The 25,094-nt window shown below is 43.2% G+C and overlaps 3 protein-coding genes across 4 annotated transcripts in view; 1 reads left to right on the top strand and 2 right to left on the bottom strand.

The window, feature by feature from the left end:
- ADAM17 (ADAM metallopeptidase domain 17) overlaps window positions 1-2,453 on the top strand; it is a 30,690-nt gene extending 28,237 nt beyond the window's left edge. For both annotated transcript variants that reach the window (XM_021390457.1, XM_021390458.1), the window contains exons 18-19: window positions 395-451; window positions 1,784-2,453. In XM_021390457.1, coding sequence (XP_021246132.1) covers window positions 395-451; window positions 1,784-2,140 — 414 coding nt within the window. In that variant the 3' untranslated portion in view covers window positions 2,141-2,453. The remainder of the gene's footprint in view (window positions 1-394; window positions 452-1,783) is intronic.
- IAH1 (isoamyl acetate-hydrolyzing esterase 1 homolog) lies at window positions 3,616-7,867 on the bottom strand. Its single transcript, XM_021390461.1, has 6 exons — window positions 7,713-7,867; window positions 7,334-7,386; window positions 6,654-6,802; window positions 5,850-6,011; window positions 4,899-5,017; window positions 3,616-4,174 (listed from the first exon to the last, which is right to left on the bottom strand). Exons 1-6 carry the CDS (start codon window positions 7,791-7,793, stop codon window positions 4,007-4,009), a joined length of 732 nt encoding a protein of 243 aa, XP_021246136.1. The 5' UTR covers window positions 7,794-7,867; the 3' UTR covers window positions 3,616-4,006.
- The window catches only part of CPSF3 (cleavage and polyadenylation specific factor 3), an 18,889-nt gene continuing 2,476 nt past the window's right edge, over window positions 8,682-25,094 (bottom strand). The window contains exons 4-18 of the mRNA XM_021390459.1: window positions 24,683-24,811; window positions 23,541-23,718; window positions 21,829-21,918; window positions 20,839-20,989; window positions 18,259-18,434; window positions 17,780-17,938; window positions 16,687-16,833; window positions 16,229-16,381; window positions 14,644-14,752; window positions 13,777-13,875; window positions 12,729-12,823; window positions 12,088-12,175; window positions 10,170-10,239; window positions 9,494-9,590; window positions 8,682-8,990 (exon numbers count right to left, since the gene is read on the bottom strand). Of these exons, the coding sequence (XP_021246134.1) occupies window positions 8,886-8,990; window positions 9,494-9,590; window positions 10,170-10,239; window positions 12,088-12,175; window positions 12,729-12,823; window positions 13,777-13,875; window positions 14,644-14,752; window positions 16,229-16,381; window positions 16,687-16,833; window positions 17,780-17,938; window positions 18,259-18,434; window positions 20,839-20,989; window positions 21,829-21,918; window positions 23,541-23,718; window positions 24,683-24,811 (1,846 nt within the window). The 3' untranslated portion in view covers window positions 8,682-8,885. The remainder of the gene's footprint in view (window positions 8,991-9,493; window positions 9,591-10,169; window positions 10,240-12,087; window positions 12,176-12,728; window positions 12,824-13,776; window positions 13,876-14,643; window positions 14,753-16,228; window positions 16,382-16,686; window positions 16,834-17,779; window positions 17,939-18,258; window positions 18,435-20,838; window positions 20,990-21,828; window positions 21,919-23,540; window positions 23,719-24,682; window positions 24,812-25,094) is intronic.

The following is a 25,094-nucleotide window of genomic DNA, read 5'->3' as shown; positions in this document are numbered from 1 at the left end:
TGCTCCCGTGACCGTTCTGGAGACGTTCCTGTTCTTTCCTGGGCAGATTTTCTTCTTCTGCCTTCCAAATTGTGCTCGAGTATAGTTCTGATAACTCCCAGTAGAGTCAGAATTTTCTGTAGCCCTCTTAAAACCTCTGCTTTGTGGGGAGACCCAGAGCAGGAAGTGGTCTTGGTTGAGATGGGGTAGGCAGAGCTGACAGTAGCCAAGCACGTGGTGTGGGCTGGGAGCAGGGGTTGCTGTGCCCACGAGCACTCTGGGGACGTATGGGAAGGGGAAAAACAGCCCCACCCCTCCTGTGTCCCTGCAGGGCAACTGGGACGGGGACCTTGCTTATAACTGGGAAACTACTTTTGTCTGTGTTTTGATTTACTTTTGGTTTGTTTTCCAATAGGACAAGAAATTGGACAAGCAATATGAGGAGAACACCAAGTCTCTGTTCTGCCCCAGTGTAAGTTTTCTGAGTACGGCCTGCCAGAAAGCTGTCCTGTGTGTGCTGTAAATCTGAACCAAACGTTTATGCTGCGTATTTGGCAAAGCAGTGACAGTAAATGGACCTGGAGCCCCATGCCTTAAGCTGTGGACAGATGAATCCATTTGAGGGAACCTTTTTTGACTGAGCTGGTGCTTGACGTATCGAGCCCTGCAGTTTAACCAGTCCACTTCTTCCTCCTTGTGTGAGCTGCGTGCTGACACTGCTGGCAGGGCAGCTAGCTCAGCCCGGCCACAGTGCCTGAGGCAGGAAGCTGTTGCTCTGTTGCGGCAGCAGGTGCTGTGTTATGGGGTGTTTGTGGCTCCGGCCACAGTCAGGCTGTTCCCAGCCAAGTGGCGTCAGCAAAGCAGGGGGCTCAGCAGGGCAGTGCTGCAGGGAAATCTCTGCCAAGTGCGGTGACTTTGCTGCAGAGTGGTTGTTTGCAGGAGACTTAGTGGCCGGATGTGCTGAGGCTTTCCGCTAGCTTGTGGGAGAGTCAGCCCCAGGGCGCAGGACCTGTTGGTTCTCAGGCAATGGCACGTCTCGCTTTGTAGGTACTGATTTGAGGATGGCTAAATCTTACAGTTCAGCTCAAGGCATCTTCTGACAGATCTTTGGGTATCCTGTCCTGTGCTTCGACACGCCAGTTTTTGTTAATAACTAAAACGTTGTTAAGGAAATGTCATTTCTGTAGTGGGAGGAGAAAAGAAGCCTTGTACAGCTCCTTCGCAGCCTCTGAGGGAAGCAAACCGGAGTCAGGCTGGAGGCAGATTGCCTCTGCGCTCTGCATGGGCGTAGCTGAAGGTGGTGGTAGCTTGGGTCCTCTGTAACTGCTCTTGCATCCCATAGAAAAGTCTCCTTGGATCTTTGTGCTCAGATCCAGAAGCAGATGTAGCCGTGGAGTGCAGCTGTCCTTAGTGGGCTCTGCACCGGCAGCAGTGTTAATAGAGAAGTCCGGGATCCCTTGGCTCTGCTGCATACTGAGCAGCTCAGAAATGCGGTAGTTAGCGTATGAAGGCCTCGCCGTGCTGCTCGCGTCGTTCCTTTGTTCTCCTTCCCCTGCCTGCTGTTAGCCTTCACTGAGGTCTGTCGGGATTTTTCATGCCCGGAAACCCCTGGATATTTTCCAAACGGTGCTCAAATAGAGGCAGAAATGGGTAGGATTTAACAGCTCCCTTCTTCCCAGAAGAGGAGGGGAGGAAGCGGTGGCCTTCAGCCCCCAGCACCTCTCCGTGCAGCCAGCGCCCCAAGCGAGTGCCGAGTGAGAACCTGGCTGCTTTCCCTACTGACGCAGCCGCTCGTGTCTTGCAGAACGTGGAGATGCTCAGCAGCCTGGACTCGGCCTCCGTGCGCATCGTCAAGCCCTTCCCCGCGGCGCAGCCCTCCAGCCGGCACCAGCCCCTGCAGCCCATCGTGGCTGTGGCCGCGCCTGCGGCCGCCGCGGCTCCCAAGCAGGACCACCAAAGAATGGACACTATTCAGGAGGACCCCAGCACCGACTCTCATATTGACGAGGACGGGTTTGAGAAGGACCCTTTCCCAAACAGCAGCTCGGCTGCCAAATCTTTTGAGGACTTGACGGAGCATCCCGTCACCAGGAGTGAGAAAGCATCGTCTTTTAAACTGCAGCGCCAGAACCGAGTGGACAGCAAGGAGACGGAGTGCTAGTGCCCTGCCGCCAAACGGCTCCCGCCAGCAGAAGTTCGTCTGGATCTGAAACCATTTCATTTCTATAAATTCAAATATATGTATGTATATTTTTGTGAGGGAGTGGGAGATATAAGGAAGCGACCTACTGCAGATGCTGGTCATGTGTATGACCTTCCTTAAATTACATTTATTAGAGCATTATATCTTTTAAAAACCGGAAATCCAACCGGAGGCAGGCTTGTTTTTGAAGCTCATTGGATTTTTCTATTTTCTCGACCTCTAACATTTCCTTCAACCTGTGGTGCAGAACAAAATATCCTCCTGGATATCACGTTGTGTGTATCTGCCTTTTGTAATGTAATGTTTTGCAATCTGGTGGCACTGATGGATGAAATTAAGGGGCTTTGCCAGCAAAGCAAACGCTCCACAGCGTGTTCCGTGTGGAGCAGATCGTGTGAGATACAGGTAAGCAAAAGTGTAAGCATTACATGTACCTGGAGAACAGAAGGAAACAGTTAAAAATACACTTTGAGGGCATATAATGTGGAGATGCATTATCAGCATCAAGAAGTTTGTTAGATAGCTTCTAAATAAATCAAAATGTGCAGAGGCTGTTAAACCCTGCTCCCTGCAGGGAGGTGCTCCTCTAGCAATGAGGTTGCCATGTCCTTGTGCTTTTGCTGCAGGGAAATGCTCCCGCTGGGAGTTCCCTCACTGCAGTGAGGTGTGAGGGGGCAGGGAAGAAGTGGAGAAGTCACAGATGCAGACGGGGGCTGTTTGAACCACTTACTTACAGTCGTTTCAGTGCAGAAATGTTTCTCTGGTTATTTTTCTGTTGTTATTAAGTAGGTAACGCTATCGTTGAGCTATTCAAAAAGGGCTGAGCCTGGGAAGCTCTTACAAATAATTGAAAGAGTCCTGCCCTCCAGGCAGGGGAGCAGTTATTTAAAACAGTTGTGAATTTGATCACAAAAAAGCAGGCTTTGTTAAACAGACTTACAGGGCCTGTGCTAGGGAGACGTGAACCGTTATTATGATGTGACGTTAACAGCTGGTGACTCGGTGGCGTCCTTCACTTGGAGCTCTGTAAGGTGGGAGGTGTGCATGTGTGGGCCAGCAGCGGTGCTGGAGTTCAGCCCCGCAGGAGGCGGGCTGACACGGTGAGTCACAGAGCAGCTATTGTGATAGCAGAGCGTCTCACTGCGCCTGTTTTCTCCCCTAAGAATGCATTATTAAAGCTGACATAGTGTGTGAATGGCCTGGAACCGTTCTAGCTGTTACAAGCCTGCGCTCAGCCACGGGGGAGGCAGAGCTGGGGCAAGCCTTGGTGTTTTTAAATGTGATGGGAAGTAAGTGAACCTGTGATGAGAGGCGTGCCAGCACCCCTCTGCATTCCCCACCCAGGATACTTGTTACACTGATACTTGAACGTGTGCCTTAGGGTGTTCCTGTCTGACTAGCCATTGTTTTATAGACCGGTTTTGGTTTGGTTGTGTTGTTGGTTTTGTGTTTATTTTTTTTTTATTCAGTGCAAAGTACACGTGTGAGGAGTTATTTAATTCCCAGTACAGTAAAAGCTTTTTATATTAAAATCAATTAAAGAAAAGCTGTGTCCGTGCTGTCCTTTCAGAAAAGATGTGAACTCTCCAGCTCAGAGCCCAGGAGCTGGGGGCTGCCAGGGGGCAGACGTCCACCCTCCCACACCCCTATTGCAGAGCCTGCCAGGCACACACTTGCACTGTTTGTTGTGAACAGCTGCAGCAGGCAGGTGACGGCTTCCATCCCGCGGCCTTTCCAGCCCTTAGCCAGTCTTCACTGGAAGAAAGGATCAGCGAGCGGCCAGTCCACTTGCATCTCCAGTGCCCTCAGCAGGAGCAGGGCACCTCACAGCAGGCTCGCCTCAGGGTTCTGGGCGTCCACGTCCTGCCAGTAAGGCAGCAAGGAAGGGAGAGCTGAGAGTCTCTTTTCCAGCTGTGCCCAGAGTTGTCCTACTACGAAGTCATTCCCTTTTGCTGATAAGTGAAGCCCGTCAGACAGATAGCAAGAAAAATCCTAACAGGGGAGGTGAAAGCCACGGGTCAGTGTATTGCTAGTTGCAAACTGAAGATCTTGAGTGATTTTTCAGTAAGTTATTCAAAACTAGCTGGTATATATGCTGGCCCTTGGTATTAAAATATTAAGAGAATGCTTTGGCAGCCAAAGTCACTGCTTTTTCATGCAGAAATGATCGTGTGAGTGAGTGTGTGGTGCAAACTGCTGACTGAGTCTTCTGCAGCACAGAGCACCACAGCACTGGCTTGTCTGCTGCACTCAGCAGTGCAGGAGAGAGAAAAGGTTGGGTGTGAACAGCTTATGGAAGAAATCTACCATTTCTGTCACTTGGACACGCTTGGGCACTCACTCAGCAGCATGAGGAAGGTGCCTGTGCACCTGATAACTATTGGTGAGGTCAGCCCAGCACCATGCTTCAGGTGGGACCGGTTGCTTCCAGCAGCCCTTTCCAACCTGACCTATCCCCTGAGACAAAGCAAGGACATGGTTACATACCTGCAGTGCACCTGGGGACATCTGCTCACCACAGGTGATGCTCAGTTGTTATTAAGGTGCGTGTCACCTGGCCAGGGGTGAAGCACTCTGGAGTATTTTGCTCCTTCCCCCATCTCATTTGGAGAGCTATCGTCCCAGTGCTAATGCAGCACTACTGCTGGTTCCTCTAGGTAGAATTATGCCTTTCACAATGTATGGCCATTCCAAAGCCCAGCTCGTGCTTCCATACCTGCTCTTTCTGCATCAGTGTCCACAGGTCGAGCACATCGGTCCCGCAGTCCCTCGCCACTTGAACGCAGGCCCGCGCGTACTCCCCAGTGGTGGCATTGCGGCGATTCAGCTTGTCACCTGTCAGACACAGGGGACACGCAGCACTCACAACCCAGACAGTTCAGCTCAGCCTTCTACAGAAGAAATGACGCAGCTCAGTCTCTGAAAGAAGCAGGCATCACCTATTGCAGACTACATCGGAACCATCTCATTCCAGGTAGCTGGAAACTGCTTTCTTGATAGCAGGAAACAGGCACTATGTTTTAGGGCAAGATTCTGAATTAAGCACTACAACTTTGTACCCAGAAGGTACAAACCAGCACTGCTGGAGTCAGGGATGACAGCAATGTCCAGCAGATGAATAACTCAGAGTGAGCAGTGTTATTTTCAGAGTTAGGTTGAACAAGGTGATGAGAAATCATTTCATCACCTTTTGCTTCTTTTTCAAGCGCTTTTTAAAGCATCCTTAACATGTGACATTCTCTCGGTTGCTTTTTTTTTTTTAAAAATTATTTAAAATAAAACTGGCTACAATATCACCGCTTATCCAAACAGCTGTGAAGCGTGCTGTGGCTATTTAAGAGCAGGTACTCAATGCCCACACATCCTCTATCATTTCCATTATTCCAGAAGGGGCACGGACATGGTGCAGTCTGCTGGGGGCTCCTTGGCAAACCCCTGCTCCCGAAGGGCAGCACCTTCTGCACTCAGCTCGTGGCATGGGGCAGCGCTCCCCAGTTACAGCAGTTACTCCCCTGCTCATCGAGGAGGCGCTCGGCAGAACAGCCAGCAGCAGCTCGAAGAATACAAATGTAGGCCAGCACAAACAGGCAGCTGTCAGCCTGGGATCCAGAACCAGAGCTCTGGGGTTAAAAAGCAGCAATTCTGCCCACGTGTACCATTCCCTTACCTTTGGCAAGGCACTCCTTTTCCCAGGCTGATTCCTGAAGAGGGGGTGGTGTTATCAGAATTATCCTGTCCTCAGTGATGTCTACGGACTTCAGGTAGTGCACCATGCTCGTCAAGTTGGCGGCGTATTCCTCCAAAGGAACATGCTGCTTAGGGTTCACATCTGCAGGGAGTCGGAGGAGACGCGTTAGTGGTGTGAGACGGAGCTGCTTACAGATGTATCACACAACAACTACAGCGCTTTGTGCAACCACGAGCACGTCTCATCTTCCGTTCATTTTCAGTGTCCGACCACATAATCACCTCAAACTCCATCCACAACAAAAACTAAGACTAAGAAAAATTTGGAAACGCCTGTGGACTTCACGGCCAGTCCTTCACACACCTGTCTTACCATCCTGATGAGACTCACCCTGCACGTTGCCACGCTTATCTTGAAGAGAATCCAAAGGCTGTCTGCCCCCATTCCTTCATCTAACAAAGATGGGTCAGATTGCCTCAAAGGCAGAGAAATCCACTAGGTGCCCAACTCTAAGTGCTGGATATACGACTCGAGCGCCTCAAAGTTTACTGTTTATACTGACCTCTTATCTCTTGGTCAGAGAGAAAGAGATGGGAGCACATAGTTTAAATACAAACAGGATAACTGAAAACAATCCACTGTAAAAAACAAACAAAAAAACAGGAAAAAAGAGCAACTGCCTCAAAGAGAATGAGGAAAGGCCTGGGTAACGTTCTGCCTTTCTGCTAACTGTAAAACTGCCTTAAGAGAAAGGGTCACAGGAAAAAATGGAAGTTACCGTACCTCTCAAAGCACTGTCATTAGCTCCAAAGAAAATAGTAATGGCAACAGTACTCTCAGCAGCAGCACTTTTACTGATCAGCCTTGGAAGGATGACTTTAGCCCATCTGGTGTTGTACCCCGAGAACCCACGGTTTACAACATCACATTTTCTGAAACAGACACACGATATCAAAGGAACTCCTCAACCCTTCTGAACAAAACCGGAGAATTTCTGACCTGTTCTGTCAGGGTATCTTAAGGCGCCTCTGCCCCCCTTAGAATCAATGAGATTTCACAGGAGTTTCTAGCAGAATTGTAACTTCATGTTTTGGAAGTGCACACACAGACTGCACAGGATCACGGGCTGGTTGGGTTGGAAGGGACCTCACAGCCCAGCCACCCAACCCCTGCCATGGGCTGCCTGCTCCCCACCAGCTCAGGCTGCCAGGGCCCACCCAGCCCGGCCTTGAGCGCCTGTGGGGATGGGGCACCCACAGCTCTGGGCAGCAGTGCCAGGGCTTCACCGCCCTCTGAGCAAAGCACTTCCCCCTGACGCCCAACAGGAACGGGTCCGGGCGGGTTTGGGTGTCCCCAGAGAAGGAGACACCACCACCTGTGTGTGCAGCCCGGCCCAGCACTCTGCCACCTCACACTGCAGCCGCACGCCTCTTTGCCTATGCTTTTAGGGTTTCAGCTCTTACCTGACCAGCCTGCTAGCGAGGGACGCTCCCCAGCCGCCTTCCTGGAAGGAGAACTAAGGTACGGCACGGTTAGGCAGCCCGGCGCAGCCCGCCCCGCACCAGCCGTGCCCGCGGGCCGAGGGACAGCGCCCGCGCACGGAGCGCCCCGAGGCCCCTTCGCGACCACAGCAGCGCTCGGCCCGCCGACAGAGCTGCGCGACGAGCCGGTTTACCTCCCCGTAAAAACAACCACCTCCCTTCGGCCAAGCACGCTTCTGCCAGCCCCCCCCCCCCCCCCGCAGCTGCCGGCTGCTCAGTGCTCCGTTAAGAACGGCAAACGAGCGCCGTGCTCCACCCGGCCCCCGGAGCGAAGGGCAGCGCCGCGCAGCGCAGCCGCTACCTCAGTGATGGAGTCCCCGAAGAGCACCACGCGCGGCCACGGCAGCAGCCGCGCTCGCGCCCCCGCCTCTGCCAGCGCCATGGCGGCCGGACGTCCGCCCGCAGCAGCAGCAGCAGCAGGAGAAGAAGGAGGAGGAGAAGGAGGAGGAGGGCGGGGCCGCGAGGGACTCCGCTGCTCTTTAAAGGGCTCCCTCAGGAGCGGGGCGCCTCTCGCGAAGCGGCGCGGGGTGTGCTGGGGCTGCGGCGGGAGAACAGCGGGCGGGAACGGGGGCGGCTACCGGCGGTTCTGTAGGGACCGAATCCAGAGCCACTGCAATCATGACAATAAATAAATAACTACCACGCATGGATTTACCAAAAACACGCTTTTTAAAAAAGAAATTATTAAAATATGATTTTTATCTTTTTCAAAGAGTGAATTCCTTTGTGATACAATGAAATTACCACCTTATAAGAAAGACTTCACACTCGTATTTAGTGAGGCAGGGACACAGCGCGTAGGGGGGAAAACCGACACACGCAGACCTCCTTCACTAACAGTGCTAGCAGCTGCCAGATATCAGGGCCTACAGGAAAGCTGGGGAGGGACTTCCTATAAGGGCAGGTAGCAAAAGGACGAGGGGAAAATGGCTTTAAGCCGGGAGAGTGGAGATTTAGAGACTGGGTATCAGGAAGAAATTCTTTACTGTGAGGGCAGTGAGACACTGGAACAGGTTGCCCAGAGAGGTTGTGGATGCCCCCTCCCTGGAAGCATTCAAGGCCAGGCTGGATGGGACTTTGAGCAAGCTGGCCTAGAGGGAGGTGTCCCTGCCTACAGCAGGGGGTTGGAACCAGATGACCTTAAAGGTCCCTTCCAAACCAAACCATTCTATCATTCTGTGTAACAAACTGGGAAAAGGAAAAACAAAGGGTGCATACCAGAGAAATCACATTCTTTCAGCACAATTTGCTGCTGCATATCCACCTCAGCTAACACAAGAGGACCACGCTTTATTATGATCTATACGCACAAATGCAGATGACACAGGTAAGACTGCCCACCCATTATATGAACTTAGTTTCACAGTCATATAATGCATTTGACTTGCTGATGAAAAAGTTTATTTACTTTAAAAAAACAGTCCAAATAAATTTGAACATTGAAAGCTTTTTGCATGTGTCCTAGATACAGAGGTCAGCAGAATACTGGGCTGAGGGCATCGTAGAGCCTCTGTGCAGCCAGTTCCACCATTTCACGCAGGGATTCGTCGTCTTCACTTCCTGGCTCGCAGTCAGCTGTCTGAGAACCAAAAAAGAAGGATGTGACAACAACTAGCACTTGATATTCTTTTTCAGAATGCCAGGAACGTTCGTAAGGGGAAAAGAAAGAGCAGTCACACAAATTACAACTACAGTTATCAAGAGCTTTCGGCTGCAGTTTCTGTTTTCAGATAGTCCACCACCGTGTGGAATTGTTCAGTGAAGACTTACACACATCTTGCTAAAGATGATGAAAAATAACGTCACGTTTGATTAGTCCCTTGCTTTAAAACTACTCTGTGAAATGTCTTAAGTTCTGTAGGTTGCATTTGATTCAAAATGAAATAAAAACACACAATGTCAGTCCTTGGAGATGTAATTTCATGAGTGAATTAACCTGCACTGCATTAGGTTAATGTTGTAAGATAAGTGGATTCACACAGAGATACCGTCACCGATATGCAGCGAGTCTTCACACCGATGTTCCTGCACCCCACTGGACACAGTACAGATAAATAACGACAAGTGCTTCACTGTACATACCCGAGTTTCCAGGGAGAGGTTTGCAGTCTTGCCATCTACTGTGACACACAGAACAGAGCCTTCTTTTGAACTTACACAGTCTTCTCCAAACATATCCCTAAAACAAAGGTTGACTCACGTAAGGTAACTGCCAAACAGCAAACTTACGTTTCCTTTCCATCAACCTTAACCTTCCAAAGGCATTTTGTCAGTAGAATATCTCCTTTCAGAAACCATTCAGATATAACTAACATGTCACAATCTAAATTAAGGGAGGTGGTCTCACACCAGAGTAAGGATTTTACCAAAACAAGTCTCATCATAAATAAAGTGATAGATTTCTCTAATTTCAAAAGAGGTAGGAGGTCTACCTAAGGAACTGAGCAAACACCAGACTAAGTTTAAGGGACAGAATCCAAAATGTTTTTCTGTAAGAATTCACAGTGTAATTTTGGGAGAGAAGGTACAACTCTGTTGCTGGCTGAAGAAACCAGGCCCTCAATTTGAAGTCTCAGTGATACTGAGAGCTTTTTAAGGGTACCTCCATCTTTAATTCATTCCTGGCCTACACAGAAATGTGGCGGATGTTAATTTGCACTGGTTATTTTAAATTAACTCTATCTTTAAATGGTATTGTAATAAAGTTACTCTGATTAACAGTGATCATTTTCATTTAGAAAAATATATGCCAACTTACTGAAGCATCATTTCCATTCTCTTGCGATACTCTTCCATATCTACTTTTGTGGAAACTTTATGCACTGCAGCTGAAAAGAAAAAGTCATTTTACTTTCACAGACATTTGAGGGAGGAGAAAATCTGCTAACTGATGCAGCCTGTCTCCTAACTGACTCTCGTGAGAAATAATCTAAAAGCTATGTAAAAATATACACGTTTAAACAATTTATAAGGGAAATGTATTTAAAAGTCAAGGAAGGACAAACACTTTACATTTAAGCTTCCTATATTTAACACATTTTAAAACAGAAAACTTTTCAAGTCTAATTCTCACATTTTAATTCTCTTTTTTTAATGGTTTACACTTACTGCTTCTTACATTTATTTAGTATTTATTTACTTAAAAAGTGAAAGAAATCCTCATCACTTGTTTATAATCCTTCTATTTTCTTTAGCTGTAGTAAAGTACTGCATCACGGAGTGTAGGAGTGTACAGAGAACACAAAGTAAAACTGGACACTGAATGCGAGCAGTAGTAGTAGTAAGCACTGACATTCCTGGAATGTGTTCCAACAAATGGAGGTTGGAATAAAAATACTGATACTGTTTTTAGACTTTGTGTTCAAAATCATTAGGTAACTTAAAACAAGCAATTTTCTTTTGGAAACGAAGGAAGAATACAAGATATTTAAGTTTATCACTTGTATTTTTGGCTAGCTTTCACAGATCAGAGTACGAGCGCATGGATAGAAGAGCTGATAAGAAGATACATACTGAAAATATCACAACCAAGAGAATCAAATTACACTGTATAACCTCTATCCAAAAATAGTGACAGAATTGCTGTGTGAATTTACAAACTTGGGAGAAAGAATTTCTAACAAATGTGTTGAGTCAGGTGTGAGACTAAACACCCAAGCAACAGTGACCGCTATTTCATACATAACTATAAAAATACATAATAAGAAGACACGAGGAGTAACCCAAAGAAAATAGACAGCTACTTGTTCATATAGCTCTTGTGCCCTCCATGCTGGTTTGGAAAGAAAAATATACCAGATGTTTCATAAATAAAATGCTTTGTGAGTTCACAACAGACAGATCAAATCAGATCCCTCAGTATCCGTCGCTAGTAATTTAAAATTATCAGTTAATTTAAGGATACACTGCAGACCTGGACCTTCAGTCTTCAGGAAAGGATCTGATATAGAATGATAAATGGATTATCATTGAATTAGCTGCCTTACAGTGTTGCCAAGCTGCCAACATTTATCCTCAGTGTCACAGCAGAGATGCCAACCTAATATTCAATACCCGCTCCAGGTTCTTAGCATAGTGACATACATGTTCAAGACCAAAACAGCAGAACAAAAAACTATCATCACTGGCAACCCCAACAAAATGGTTCTGATTCCCGAGAAGCAATGCCAAACCTGTTACCTGACGACGCTTTCACTACCCAGTAATACCAGTTGGTGACAGGGCTTCAGTGCAGTTGTGAAAGCAGTCAGACTTCTTTTCAGCACACCCTACCTAACTCTTTCTGTTGTGCAGTCACAGGAATATCACTCATGAATGGTAACCACGACTTTCTGATGAGAAGCTGAAACGTTTCAGTGGGTACCATGCATTACAGAGTGTAAACAGAAAAACTAAAAGGGACTGATATTTAACTTATTTTAAATAGGGTTGCATTTTCCACAGTCAAGTAGAAACTGACGTATAAAAGAAAGTTTCAACATGTGCACGTGCAACAGATAATGAAAATAAAGTTGTAAATGTAATTCTGCATTTAAGTAACAAAAAACACTTCAGAGGTTTCATGACGTGAAGCACAATAGTAGGGAATCTACTGCAAGCTATTAAAGCTCTTGAAGCTTGATATCAAAAACGAAGAAGAAAACCTCAGTTAAAGCAGCACACACCAAACTTACTACCTTTCTGTATTTTAGGATTTGACTGAACTTCCAGTATCACTGTTGTCACGGTGTCTGCATACATGTCATTAGCAGGATTTGCCACCCACTGGAAGATTAAAAAAGTAAAAATCAAATCACAATTTCAGCCTGTTATCGGGGCTGAGTAAATAATACAACATAAAAACAACATTCATGGCTTTCTTTTGGGTTTTTTTCCCTCTAAATTCTAGCTTCAAATGACTGTCATTCATTTAGTATTTTTAACTATTTGTAACTTGATGTATTCCAGTAACTTCCCATGACAAATTCAAGCTGCTGAATGTTTCTGGACACATTTGCAAAATAGTTATTAATTAACATAACAATTTAGAGGCTGGGAGGGCAGGAGGGAACACTATTTGACCTTATTTCCAATTCCCTATTCCCCAATTAAAAAGGACACTGAATCTACCATTAAACCACCGAGTCACTGCAAGAGAAGAAACTAACTGAAATAACATGCAACAACACAGAACCATAGCCAAAGGAAACTTCTTGTTTTCATTCCACTCATCCAACAGAAAGCTACTTAAAATATTTAATTCTGCACAGCATCCATATGATACTACTCTACCAAATCTGGAGAACAAAATAGTTGCTTCTCCCCACCCAGTGCCTACCTCGAGGACTACCATGCCTGGTTCCTGGATTACAGTAATACTTTTGAAGACCTTCAGGGCTGGTTTTTGTTGAATTTCTATTTCCTCTACATCACCTAAGTAGAAACAAATGGTTAGCAAGAATAAAATTACACTGAGAGCAGGACCAACTGTATCTGCATGGTTTTTTGAGTACGTCATTTTACTTGTTTTGGATTCTCATAGTTGACTGGCTTAGTACACTGACCTGAGAACACCAATGGAAAAGAAAAAAAAAAAGAAACGTATCGCACCATTTCCAGAACTAACCAGCTGCTCCTCTACCCTTAGAGGATAACCAGTGTTTATTCTACATAAGCACATAGTGTAAAAAAAAAGCATTTTTGTGTGAGGTAGCACTCAGGCTGTGAGATCCGAACACCAACTGAATACAGATTTTCTCTTCACCAGTGACACAAATTTGACTTTGTCACTAGATGGAGAAGAAAAAACAAACTTCTGCGCTTTAATTTGGGAAGGGATCTTAGTACATGCGTGTGCCTTTCATGAACCAGGACTGGAGTTGCCTCTATCCTTATGAAAGCCAGACAGAGGCACTGGGAATCACGCTAGCAGCAGATTTAAATGGCTTCTGGGGCAGAAAAAGCCAAGAAGGCTGGGTCAGTCCCTCATGGGGAGGAACAGAATACGTTGTCTGACACAAAGAAAGACAAATTTCTTGTCTTTGTTTTACTAAATAGATGTCATTAACCATTCTATTTTGAAGCTGGAGATAGAAGATGATCATTTGCTAAATTTTTCATCAGGGTGGCTAAGCTACTCGCTTTGGGGGCTGACAGGAGACCAAAACCAGCTGAGGTTCTACACTGCTCTATGCTCATGGATTTGTATTACAGTTACGTTGGATGCCCACAGGGGGTTAGTCACATTCATGAACTGGACTTGGCAGAAGCTGCATTACCTAGAGAAAGTCATTAAATATAAAACAAATTGTGGCACTTCAGAAGTCCCCTGAAGACTGTAAGTTGTTTTAAAAATAAATCACAAACATTTTTTTCTGAATACACACCAGTAAGCTTTTGCAGCTGATAAAAGAGCAGATTGAAAGGGCCGGTATATGGAATAGCCAGTGTCTGTGTTACAGTGCTCAGAGCCAAGTCTGTATAATCTGAAAGAATTTTTAAAAGAATGTATTAAAAATTAGCCCTTTAAGTTTACTTTCTAAAAAATAAAGTTGTCAGTACAAAGAAACAATGGCATCAAAACATTTAAGACAGAGGCCTGAAATGGACAGTCTGTAAAGAGGAGTGTCTATCATAAGATAAATTATACATCTGTGGTCAAGGAACCAGCAAAAGTTTCTTATTTTGTCACACGCATTACAAGCAAACAGTGAACTAGGTAGGACAGCTGAACTGCTTTCCTCAACTCTTCTGACCTTACTACTCCATTTAATTACTCTTCTATTCTGAGAATAAATCAATTTTTATAGTAACAGATAGCATATGTGCAACACACAATACATTCACTGCACCTCAGTTTTTCCACTAAAAATAAATGACATATCAGAAAGTAGCAGGACAGTTGATCAAGGCACTCTTTTGCTCTCACTGGTACCTTTTATACATATTTAAACATAGGAAAAGTTCTAAAGAACTAGAAGGAGAAAGGAATTTCGCTTCTTCTCTTTCACAGAAAAGGCAGAAAAAAATCTTGAACTTCAGACGCTGAATTTAATGTCTTGCTTCTCACCCCAACAGTTCGGAAATGCAGGCAAAACTAAGCCAAACTAAAACCAAGATGTGTCCAATGATTACTTCTCCAAGACAAAGTAACAAACAAGCAAACAAAAGCCAGGACTTCATGTGTTCTAATGACAAAAGAAGGATACAGAAAGTTTCCATTATCCACTAAGTACATTACTGCCTTTACTTACTGGAGAGGTCACACGGAGAAAGGATGTGATAGTTAAAATTTCTTTTGACCAAGATTCCAGAAATTCTCTGTCCTTGCTCTGGTTTCTTATCTGCTAAAGATCCCATCACCTGGAAAGAAAAAAACACATCTAGGGCAACAAAGCAGCCTTGAAGCCAACTATGGAATAAAATACACGTTACTAAGAAAAAAAAACAAGCAATGTATAGAGTTGTTCTGAAAATAAAGGAAGGTGACAGTAACCATGGACAACAACCACAAGAAAAGGTTTAAAGAGTAAAAATATAAAAAACGAAAGCAATTTTTCCTCCAGTGGCTGCCACGTAAAACATACATGCAAATTTTATAGATAAACTAGAATTCTGGTCATGCAACTGAGTCCCAGAAAGAGCCAGGTTCACCTGCTTTCTAGTTTTCAACAACACTTCCTAGTTTTCACAGACCAAGAGATGAGCACTGTAATCCAGCGCGATTCTTGTTCTACCCCTTTACCTTCACACCTCTGGGAAAGACCTGGAATCTTTTCACCATCAAGTACCTGAACATCAGAGCAGCTGGCCAGAGAGGTCACGAAGGAGTCCAAAAGCAGACCACTCAAGGCTGTAAGCCACCTGCTCTAGCTGGTCCTGCTTTGAGGGGAATGCTGGACTCCTCCAGGAGGACTCTTGGGCTGAAATTGTTCTATGTTGCTACTGTATCACTTCGGGAGTCAAACAGATCAACTGAAGTTTTCTCAGTGGATTTTGTTTTAAAGGAAGAGTAAATACACACTTAGAACAAGCACATTACATTTTCAGTCACTCGTCCTTCAAACTTACATATCATGAGAAAACTAATGCTGAATGCAGTGCAGTGTAATATAGGGTGGGGACAAGGCGACCAGGGACTAGTCATCAAAAAAGGGTATTCTTTAAAGGATCCAAACTAGAATCTGATTGGAAGCAGACTGTTGTTCAGTCAACATACATTTCTTTACAGTTCCTTGTACATATTAGATATTTCAGTATGTTGGTTTTACTGTAACATTTGAAGATTGTATTACAAAACATTACGGTATCTTAAATTCATTATAGATGCATGTGTTCTGAGTAACAAGAAATAAACTTGCAAAATATTATCTTTAAGTTGTTCTTTTAAAATCATTTTACTAGATGCACCACACTGACGGCTACAGACTTCCTTCTGCCAGAGCACCCTGTTTACAAGCTGTCTCACTGATTGAAGTATCCAGAGACAGCATCTATAAATGCCTGATTATAGTCAAGCATGTAATTATTTAATTCAGCCAAAGTAATTATTTTCTTCTAGTATATATGGATGGAATGGATGTTTGACAGCATCTTCCTGAAATGTAAATGAAATCTACCACATTCTTTATGCACAGAATGCATTGCATATCACTGCTTATTGATAGCAGAATACATCTAGGTTAGAAAAAAAAAAAAATTCACACACTTTGAGACTCTGTAAAACACATGCAACCCCAAACCAACTCACAGTAGAGGCTTGGAAGAGAACACATAACTTAGTTTCAGAGGATTACAAACAAACACTATTGTACAGAGGAGAAAATACCGATTTTATACCTTGGCAAGTTTTTCCCCTCTGAAGTTTAATGTCACAGCTTCAGTATTCCTAGGATTATGAACTTCTATATGAACTTCATCATTATCTTCATATTCTCGTATCAGTGCTGCCTTCAATCTGGCCATTTCGTTCTGCTCACCGTGAACTAAAATCTATAGGAAAGACAGTTCTCCTTTTAACGCGAAGTAATTGACCAACCAGGCATGTTTAGTAGACAAATTAATCCAAGAAAACTGCCTCGTGTATTTCATGAAGACATAATAAAAAAAAACATTACCTCAATTATCCTACACACAGTCCTATGTTTGTCTTTGAATTCTATGTATTATTCAAAGGCACAATACCACGCGTTATGTAGAACAAATACATACAAATAAGCACAATGCACTATATAGATTTCATTCCACTTTTCATACATGAATCCCACTCTGGAGAAACAAGCAGCACGTATACTAACCACATGTGGAGGTTTCAGGGCCCGGATAAACTCACTGGTTTGTTGGTAATCTGTGTGAGCAGAGAAAGAAATGTAATCCACAGACATCTTCAGCGGAAGTTTTTGCCCTGACATAGTTGTGATCTCTTCAGGTTCAGACATGATATGCTAGGAAAAAAAAAAAAAGTTTCTTTAAGCAGAAAAACTGGAAGTCTCCTACAGACACTGTAAATCTAAGGCTTTACATTTCAAATGCCAATGAAATATTACTAACAGCCAGGTTAGATGCGAAGAAATGAAAAAATTCCTCACATTTCACAAAACGCACGCTCCCAAATAGAAAAAAAGTATGCACAACACAACGCATGGCCAATGAATATGGGAGTTTGTTCTTCTTCCACATCATTCCAATACAATTCACACTGAAATTCTAACAAGTGTGTGATTTCTAGCTCTAAAGGCCAAACTAGGCAATTTAGTTACCCACAGCTGCTAGAATTAGAAAAGAAGAATTTCATTCTCTACAACCAGACAGTGGCAGAGCACGCAACACAGTCTGATCTCTGACATTTATGTGGTGTTAGATTTAACACTGACTTCCCTAAAATTAGGGTTCAGACCCTTTTTCAAGAAGTTGAATGACACAGGGGTCTAAAGAGGGAGAAAAGCACCAATCTTCTTTCTTATGATAAGGTAAATCCTCCTAGAAAAGATCATTCTCTCCAACATCACAGGAAATGGCCACATGCAATTTTTCTGTACATTTCATTAGAATAATGCAAAAACAATTGACTTTAACTACATTATTACGCAGAGTAGTCAACAGTCTTCTTGGTAAATACAAATAGAGAGACTTCCTACCGGAGAATTCTTTTTAAGCATAACATACACTGGAACAGGCTGCCCAGCGAGGCTGTGGATGCCCCCACCCTGGAAGCATTCAAGGCCAGGCTGGATGGGGCTGTGAGCAACCTGGTCTAGAGGGATATGTCCCTGCCTATAGCAGGGGGTTGGAACCAGATGATCTTAAAGGTCCCTTTCGACCCAAACCATTCTATCATCCTATGATAAACACTACTCTGTATTAACAATCTGTGGCTCGTTAACAACTCACCTTAGCAAGCGTTCCTTCAACACAGTACCCGGCTATAATTACTCCATTTCTCTTATCCGTGCACCAGCTCTCAAACAGCTCTCTGGATAAGCCACTCTGCATCATACCTGGGGAAGCCATCACAACGCTTGGGCCAATATCATCAAAGTGATCCATACTCTGAGTGGAAAACGGCACGAATCTCAGTTACCACATTCCTTTAATGACATATAGAGTCCTACACTCATTCATACACCATCCCCATAAAAAGGACTGCAGGGAAGTTCCTCCTACTGATGCCCATAAGGGGCAAAATATATGCATATAGGTGTACACTGGAAGGTTGCTGCGTAAGCTCCCCTCAGCAGCCCTCTGGGAGGTCAGCTAATTCAGATACAAGCCTAAAATATAACCCACAGAATGATTCTGTGTGTACGTGCAAACTATTCACCAAATACAGACCCTTCTAACATTGTTCCTCTATCGTAAGACAGCCTTACCTTCAGATTGCTAATATGCTTGAAAACAAATGGATTGTTGATGTTGATTTGCTTGCGGATTTTGTCATTCATGGCATTGACGTATGTCTGATAAACGGCCATGCATTTCTTCGCCAAAGAGGAGGCGTAGTAAATGGGGATATCGTGGAGCTCAGGGTGATTCTGCCAGTATTCATCTAAAACAAACAAACAAACCTACACATCAAATAACTCATAAATACAGCTTCATCTCCAAAATGCAAACTCCTCAGAAATGTGTATGCTTTCCATAAAACCTATTCAGCAATGCTTTTACCATTTTCACACCACACCACTGCAAGAAGCCTAAATGTCTCTGTAAAATATGAACTGCCTATCTGACAGTGAGATACAATTACACAGGTATGTTAGAGGGAATTCCTGATACCGAAGTTCTATGAAACAATCTCATGGAGTTGAAGGAGTGAAGGGATAAGCCAGTTACTAGGCCTGGCTTCCTGCAGCATCGCCAACACTCACATTTTACTAGCTTAACTGAAACAAAACCAGGAAAAATATATCCTCCACAAACCACAGCGTACCTTACTGCTGATGACAGTAGTCATGATCTTTGCTAAAAACAAAGAAGAGATATGAATGCAGATATAGAACTTACTCATTTTCCCACTTGGATATAGCTCTGCTGATACCAAATGTATTTATATAGCAACTGGGGAACAATCATCAAAAAAGAGCGGTATGCTCTTTTGGCCCTATTTGTAAATTTAAAACAACGCGGCTTTAACCTAGCAGCTTTGATCTGCAAAGTTTTCAGACTGTATCAGAAGAGTTTACTGCAATGAATATCTTAACAAGCCAAAACGTAAGGCAGAAACAGCCAGCAAGAGACGACCAATAGCAGCACTTACTGCAATATCAAAAGGCTGCACCCAGCATCAACATTTCCTTTATCACAACGCAGTATTTTATTTTTTGTCAGACCCATATGGAAGAACAACAAACCCAGAAGCCTGCAGGTTAGTTGTGTGGGCATGTGAGATGCAATTACATTTTCTACCTAATTAAGCATCCAATTGCATGTTGAGCTTGAGTAGATATATTTCTACGTTTATCTTTATAACATCACTTTAACATCTGCACACAGCAAGGAAAAATGAACAAATTACAGATTAATGGCTACAGGAGATTTCAAATGTCTAGTTTTCATCTCCTCTATCAAACCCAAAACTCTAGATCCATGTTAAGAATAATTCCACTACACTGCACTGACTACTATGCTATGCCTGCATCCCAACTTTTTGGTAACATTTGAACAGACCAAAAACACATTTTGAAAACGAGTATCAGTTTTTTATGTTGATCTGAACTTAAATGGAAAGTAAGAAAAAATGTAAATGTTTTAGGTAACATTTTAGAACCAATACTCCTAAAAACACTCATTTTAGTTTTGAGACAGTTATATTTTGATCTTCCCAGGCTAGTTAAACAACACAGTACAAATCCAACATGCCTGCAAATAACAGCTTACTTAAAAGCAGTTTTCTCTGAAGCACCTCACTACAACTATTTCTATCTTTTATGTGAAGTAGCTTGTTATGACCATGTATAAAACCATGTATAATAACCCTTCCCTCATTTTGCTCTCCCTAATTTGCTTTCCCAATATGATTAACCATTTACAAATGCTAGAAGTGCCTGTTATAGTCTCCTCAGCTTTTGTTCAAAAAGGCTTGTGAATTAAAGGGTGAAATTTTGGAACAAGGCATACCTCTATCAGCAAATCAGTTTAAATACAACAGTCATGTTTTGATTATTCACTTTGCAATCTATAGTAATGCTTCCAATCTGCTGAAATCCCAGTTCAACAAGATCTGAAAGTCAAGGAGATGTTATCATGGCTGCCCAGGGAGATGCTGTAGTCCCTAGAGGTGCTCAAGAACCGTGGAGATGTGGCACTGAGGGATGTGGTGAGTGGGCATGATGGGGATGGGTTGGCAGTTGGACTGGATGATCTTAGTGGTCTTTTCCAACCTTAGTGATTCTGTGATTCTATAGAATTACCCTTTCCTGTCTATGTCTTCTTTCTAGCTCACAAAGCCAAACTGCCTGTCCTATACATGCATTTGGAAAATAATTTTTTGGGTGGTTGATCACCTTTTTTTTAATTTAATATCTGAACAAACAACATTCATAGAATCACAGAATCCTTAGAGTTGGAAGGGATCTCTGAGGGCCATCAAGTCCAACTCCCCTGCAATGAACAGGGACACCACAGCTGGATTAGGGTGCCCAGGGCCTCATCCAGCCTCACAATGAAAGCCTTCAAGGATGGGGCATCATCCACAACACTGGGCAACCTGTTCCAGTGCCTCACCACCCTCACTGTAGAAGATTTTTTTTGTTACATCTAATATAATAATAATAATAATAATAATAATAATAATAATAATAATAATATATTACATATTCTCAGGTAATTAACACATTGAAAAATGGCTGAAAAGCTGTTAAAAAAGTTTTCGCACCTGAAAGATGGCACATGAAAACATTCCCATTTAACTTTATATGTCTTTTATTAAGAGGAACTGGGAAGGTACATACCCAAAATTAAAAGTAGTTCTTGTGCTCGCCCCAGGGCAAACACAGGAATAAGACCTCTCCCTCCTCTATTTACGATGTCATGAACGGTGTTACAGAACCGTGCCTCTCGCTCTTCCCTCTTCTCATGAATATGGGTCCCATAGGTGGATTCCTACAGACAGAGGAAGCTGGTGTTAAAAGTGCTGACACACAGACTGATTCCCAACCACCCCTTCTGAATCCAACAAGAAAAATGCAGAAAAACTGGTGTTACACTGCAGAAACAATATATACTGGTGTTACCATGCAGAAACAGAACTTTCATTTCACAATTAAGGGCTTCCATTTATGTGCCATTACACTGCATGCATTAAGCTCTCAGCGTTACAGGATGCTGGGGCAGAGAAGGGGGAGGAAGAGCAGAAAGAACAAAAAATCAACCCCAGGATCAACCCCCTGCTCCAAATCCCCACAGCCATCTCCTCCACCATGGTAAATAACAACTTCCCTTCCCCCAGGCCCTTCCTTGTCATTTGTAGAGAGATCCCGTCAGGAAAAAAAAGCAATAAAACTATAAATGTTGATGCTTCTTTGAAGTGATTTCTGTCTTATGCTCTTTTCCTAACTGAAAATGCTCCACTTCTTTGATGAACAGGTTACTGAAAATGCAGTAATTGCCAATTAGAGAAACCAAAGGCATCTGGCTAAATTAAAGTTTGTGCGATATATCTAGTGAGCACAAGCTGAAACCTGATAAATCTCCAGGGTTGAAAAAGCATCTAGAGGCCTAAGGAACTACATCAGCAGAATTATAAAATGACAATTAGATTTTAAGACTTTTTAATACAATGAAAAGAACTGTTTGGAACACCCAAGTGTTTCTATCTCTAACACAAATCACATACCACCATTAACCTCCACTGCCTTTCTCATTCCACTGCAGCTCTAATGAAGTACTAGCTCTGTACATATTTAACAACTAATTTAAAGAACCACTTCTGTAAAACGTACAATTATAAGAATATCGGGTTTAATATTGGGAATCTCAGCCGCCATCAGATGTCTGTCTTCCTGTCTTGAGAAATCACCCGTATACAAAAGCTGCAAGAGACAAAGAGAAGAACTTACTCAGGTTACAAGTTCTACCAGGTCAGCAGCTTTTTAAAAAGCCTTCGTAGAGGAATATTGGTTTGTTTGTCTGCTTTAGCAAATTGAATTCTAAGGAGTTTATGATAAAAAGCTGTCCTACACCTTAGCTAAAGACACTCCTGAGGTGGACGGTGCTCACAATGGTAGCACACCAATATGGCAGTACACATACTTTAATCACAGTAAGGTATTTCAAGCAGTACCTTAGTTACAAGAGAACAAGGTGAACAAATGAACTGTTGTTGTTTCTCCTCTGGTACACAGAGGTGCTGCTTTCAGCATTTTGCACATACGCACTGGCTATGAGAAGTACAAACTGACCTAACAATACGCAGCAGGTACCAGATGGAAATAGAAGGGAGATGAATCAGCATTTTATACGGCAGAATGCAAATACAGTGAAGAATAAACTGCTTTTGAAATTTCTTCTAAGAATTTCTGACGCTAAAAACAAAGCCTGTAATCTAACAGACCTCCCAGACAGAATGACCCAGTTCCCCATTGCAGCAAGAAGTGATTAGCAGCCATTAGTAATTTTTAACGCATTAACTGCAGGGTGGAATGCTGTCCACTGTGCCCTGAACAACTGTTACAGAACTAAATATTTGTACTTAATCTTTCCATTGCTGAAAACATGAATAGTAACAGAAAGTACAGGCAGCAGTACCAGGTAACTGGTCTGCAGGTAACCTACTGTCACATTCCTCACTTGCTTCGCAGGTAAATAACGTGTAAAATAAGTAAAATAACATGTGTTAAAAACCAAAAGCCAATCCATTTGAGTAATAAATAGGAGAAGGGAAATCTCTGTCACACCTTAATCAGGAAAGAAAAAAGCAGTAAGATGTCTAAATTTTATTGTAATCACTGTAAATTCAATTGTTTCTATGCTTTCTAAAACTTATTAAGTCTGAAATTCTCTACCATTACAAACTACAGACAAAGACCTACTAGACAGCAAGCCTCAGGGCTTCTCTTCCCTCTTCAAGGCTTTTTTGGGTGGAGATTATCCTACCATGCTCCAGCTCATGAGATTAGTTTTGTGTCAGGCTTTGATACATTACTGCCTGTGATTATATGATAATTTATTTAATCTCTGTGCCTAAAATTAATAATAATTCTATTTCTTTAGGTTCTTCATTTTAGGAACAAAATATAATTTCCATGTTTTGACAAAAGCCACGTAAACACCTGATGGGCAGACATGGTACATCAGAAACAGAAAAACAACCTTCACTTTATAGATTTTAGTAAAATGGAGCATCAGTGAGACCGCCCCAGCCATCAGCTACCTCTGAGCAGACCAGTGAGCACCACCACATATTTACTGATTCCAAGCCTGAGTCCTAACTCAGTCCCATAAAGCACAAACGTATTACCCGGTTCAATTCACAAATGTCACTTGCTCGTTTTAATCCATAAGAAAATACATGCTCCAAGTCAAGGCCTCCTACCTATGTGCCCAAGCCTGCCTGACAACTCCAACCATAGCAGTAGGGCTTAATAATAAATATTAATTAATGGCTACGTTAGCATTCAGGCCCGATTTCAACTCTGTAACAAAAAGGAAATACCTTCACACCAGCTATTTCAATCATGAACATGGCTGCTCCCAGAACATGGCCCGCATGGTAGCACCAGAACTTGATGCCTGCCACCTCCTTCACTTCATGAAAGTTGATGGTTTCAATCTTGTCCATGCTTTCTTCAAGGTCTGTTTCTGTATACAGCATGTCATCTGCTGATATATTACTGGAGATAGCGAAAGCGCTAAGAGTTAACTCTACCAGCTTAGATAATACAACAGTTGAAAAGTTCCTGGATTCTTCCCAGAATAAGACCCTCATTCAGAAACGCCATGTCTCCCACACTGGAAAACAAGCCCAGGTAGTTCCCCCAAGAAGAGCTAAGATGCCTTTTCAAAACAAAGACATATAAACTGTCTGTGCGTGTTAGAACAATCGTTTCAGTTCAGGATCTGCTCCGGATTCATCTAAAGGTACTAACAGGCTCCCAGCCTTTGACAGAGGTTTTGTGCTAAGCTAGTGACAGTCATCAAACACCAAATCAAACCACTTTTCCCCCTGGCCCAGAACAAACAAGTTAAAAGAAGACTGCCAGGTTTCTGACTCAAGCTGCAATCTGGTGAGCTGAGATACATTCAGGACCATTGCATTCACACAGAAAAACGTGCGCAAAGCATGTTAATAGATGGAGAAAAAGAAGAAAAAAAAACAGAAAAATATCAACAGACAAATAAGAGCACTCTCCATAGCCTTGCCTAGATGTATTATTTAACTTATTCATCTTGTCCTGAAGGGCGGGTTGTATCTTTAGGGCCTTAAAATTCACTACTTCTGTAAAGCTTAAGAAAAAATACTGACACAGAAACACATAAGAGCAAAAAAAATGAGTTAAAAGAGACAACCTTGGGGCAGAGGAGATGAGACACTAACAGATCAAAGGTCCAAATACGGCAAGTGAAAAGAATAAGAGGAAATGAGGTAAGATTTTGTGTTGATTGATAGGAAATGATTTTAGAGACACAGTATCCATGAGGCAGTAAGACCATGCATTACTTCTAATTTTGTTCCAGTCTTGCTACCTGTGGTGTTGCCCAGGTTTGCCACCTGTGGCAGCTTCGTCTTACGCTTCCCATCGGGTACACAGAGAAAGTAATTAAGTAGTTAAAGAGAAAACCAACAGGGCAGCTTACCTGACTTTGACATAGTCTGAAAGAAGCCATCTGTAAATAGCTTTTGTGGCATGAGTCATAAACGTCCTTCCTTTAAAACTTGTTTTCTGCAAAAACCACGGCAAAGCTCCACAGTGATCTAAATGGAAACTTAAAACAGACACACAAATCTCACTATGCTAGCATTACACAACACAGTATCTTATAATTCTCTACTGGATTGACATAACATCATGAAAACGTAGAAGCAGAACCTTCAACCTCATTGTTAACTGTGCTGGTCTATATCCTGTACATTAGTGACTGGTATACGGCTGGGGAAAGGTAAGGATGATATAGGAAATTCTCCGTTAACTGCAAAGACTTAACCCACACAATCTCAGAACTAACTTCTGAGAGGGAGAAAAACAACAGGAATGAGGAATGTAACAAA

This window comes from Numida meleagris, chromosome 3, assembly GCF_002078875.1.
Source record: "Numida meleagris isolate 19003 breed g44 Domestic line chromosome 3, NumMel1.0, whole genome shotgun sequence".
In the NCBI taxonomy this organism is placed as follows: domain Eukaryota; kingdom Metazoa; phylum Chordata; class Aves; order Galliformes; family Numididae; genus Numida; species Numida meleagris.
The sequence above is the reverse complement of the archived record's forward strand: the minus strand, read 5'-3'. Positions and strand labels throughout refer to the sequence as shown.

Bases quoted from the DNA above. Each gene is read 5' to 3' on its own strand.
- IAH1 (XM_021390461.1), bottom strand. From the start codon at position 7,793: ATGGCGCTGGCAGAGGCGGGGGCGCGAGCGCGGCTGCTGCCGTGGCCG. The intron at 6,803-7,333 runs GTAAGAGCTGAA...TGTCTGTTTCAG, and splicing joins CTCGCTAGCAGGCTGGTCAG to AAAATGTGATGTTGTAAACC. The intron at 4,175-4,898 runs GTATGGAAGCAC...CTCCCCTGTTAG, and splicing joins CACTGATGCAGAAAGAGCAG to GATTTTTCTTGCTATCTGTC.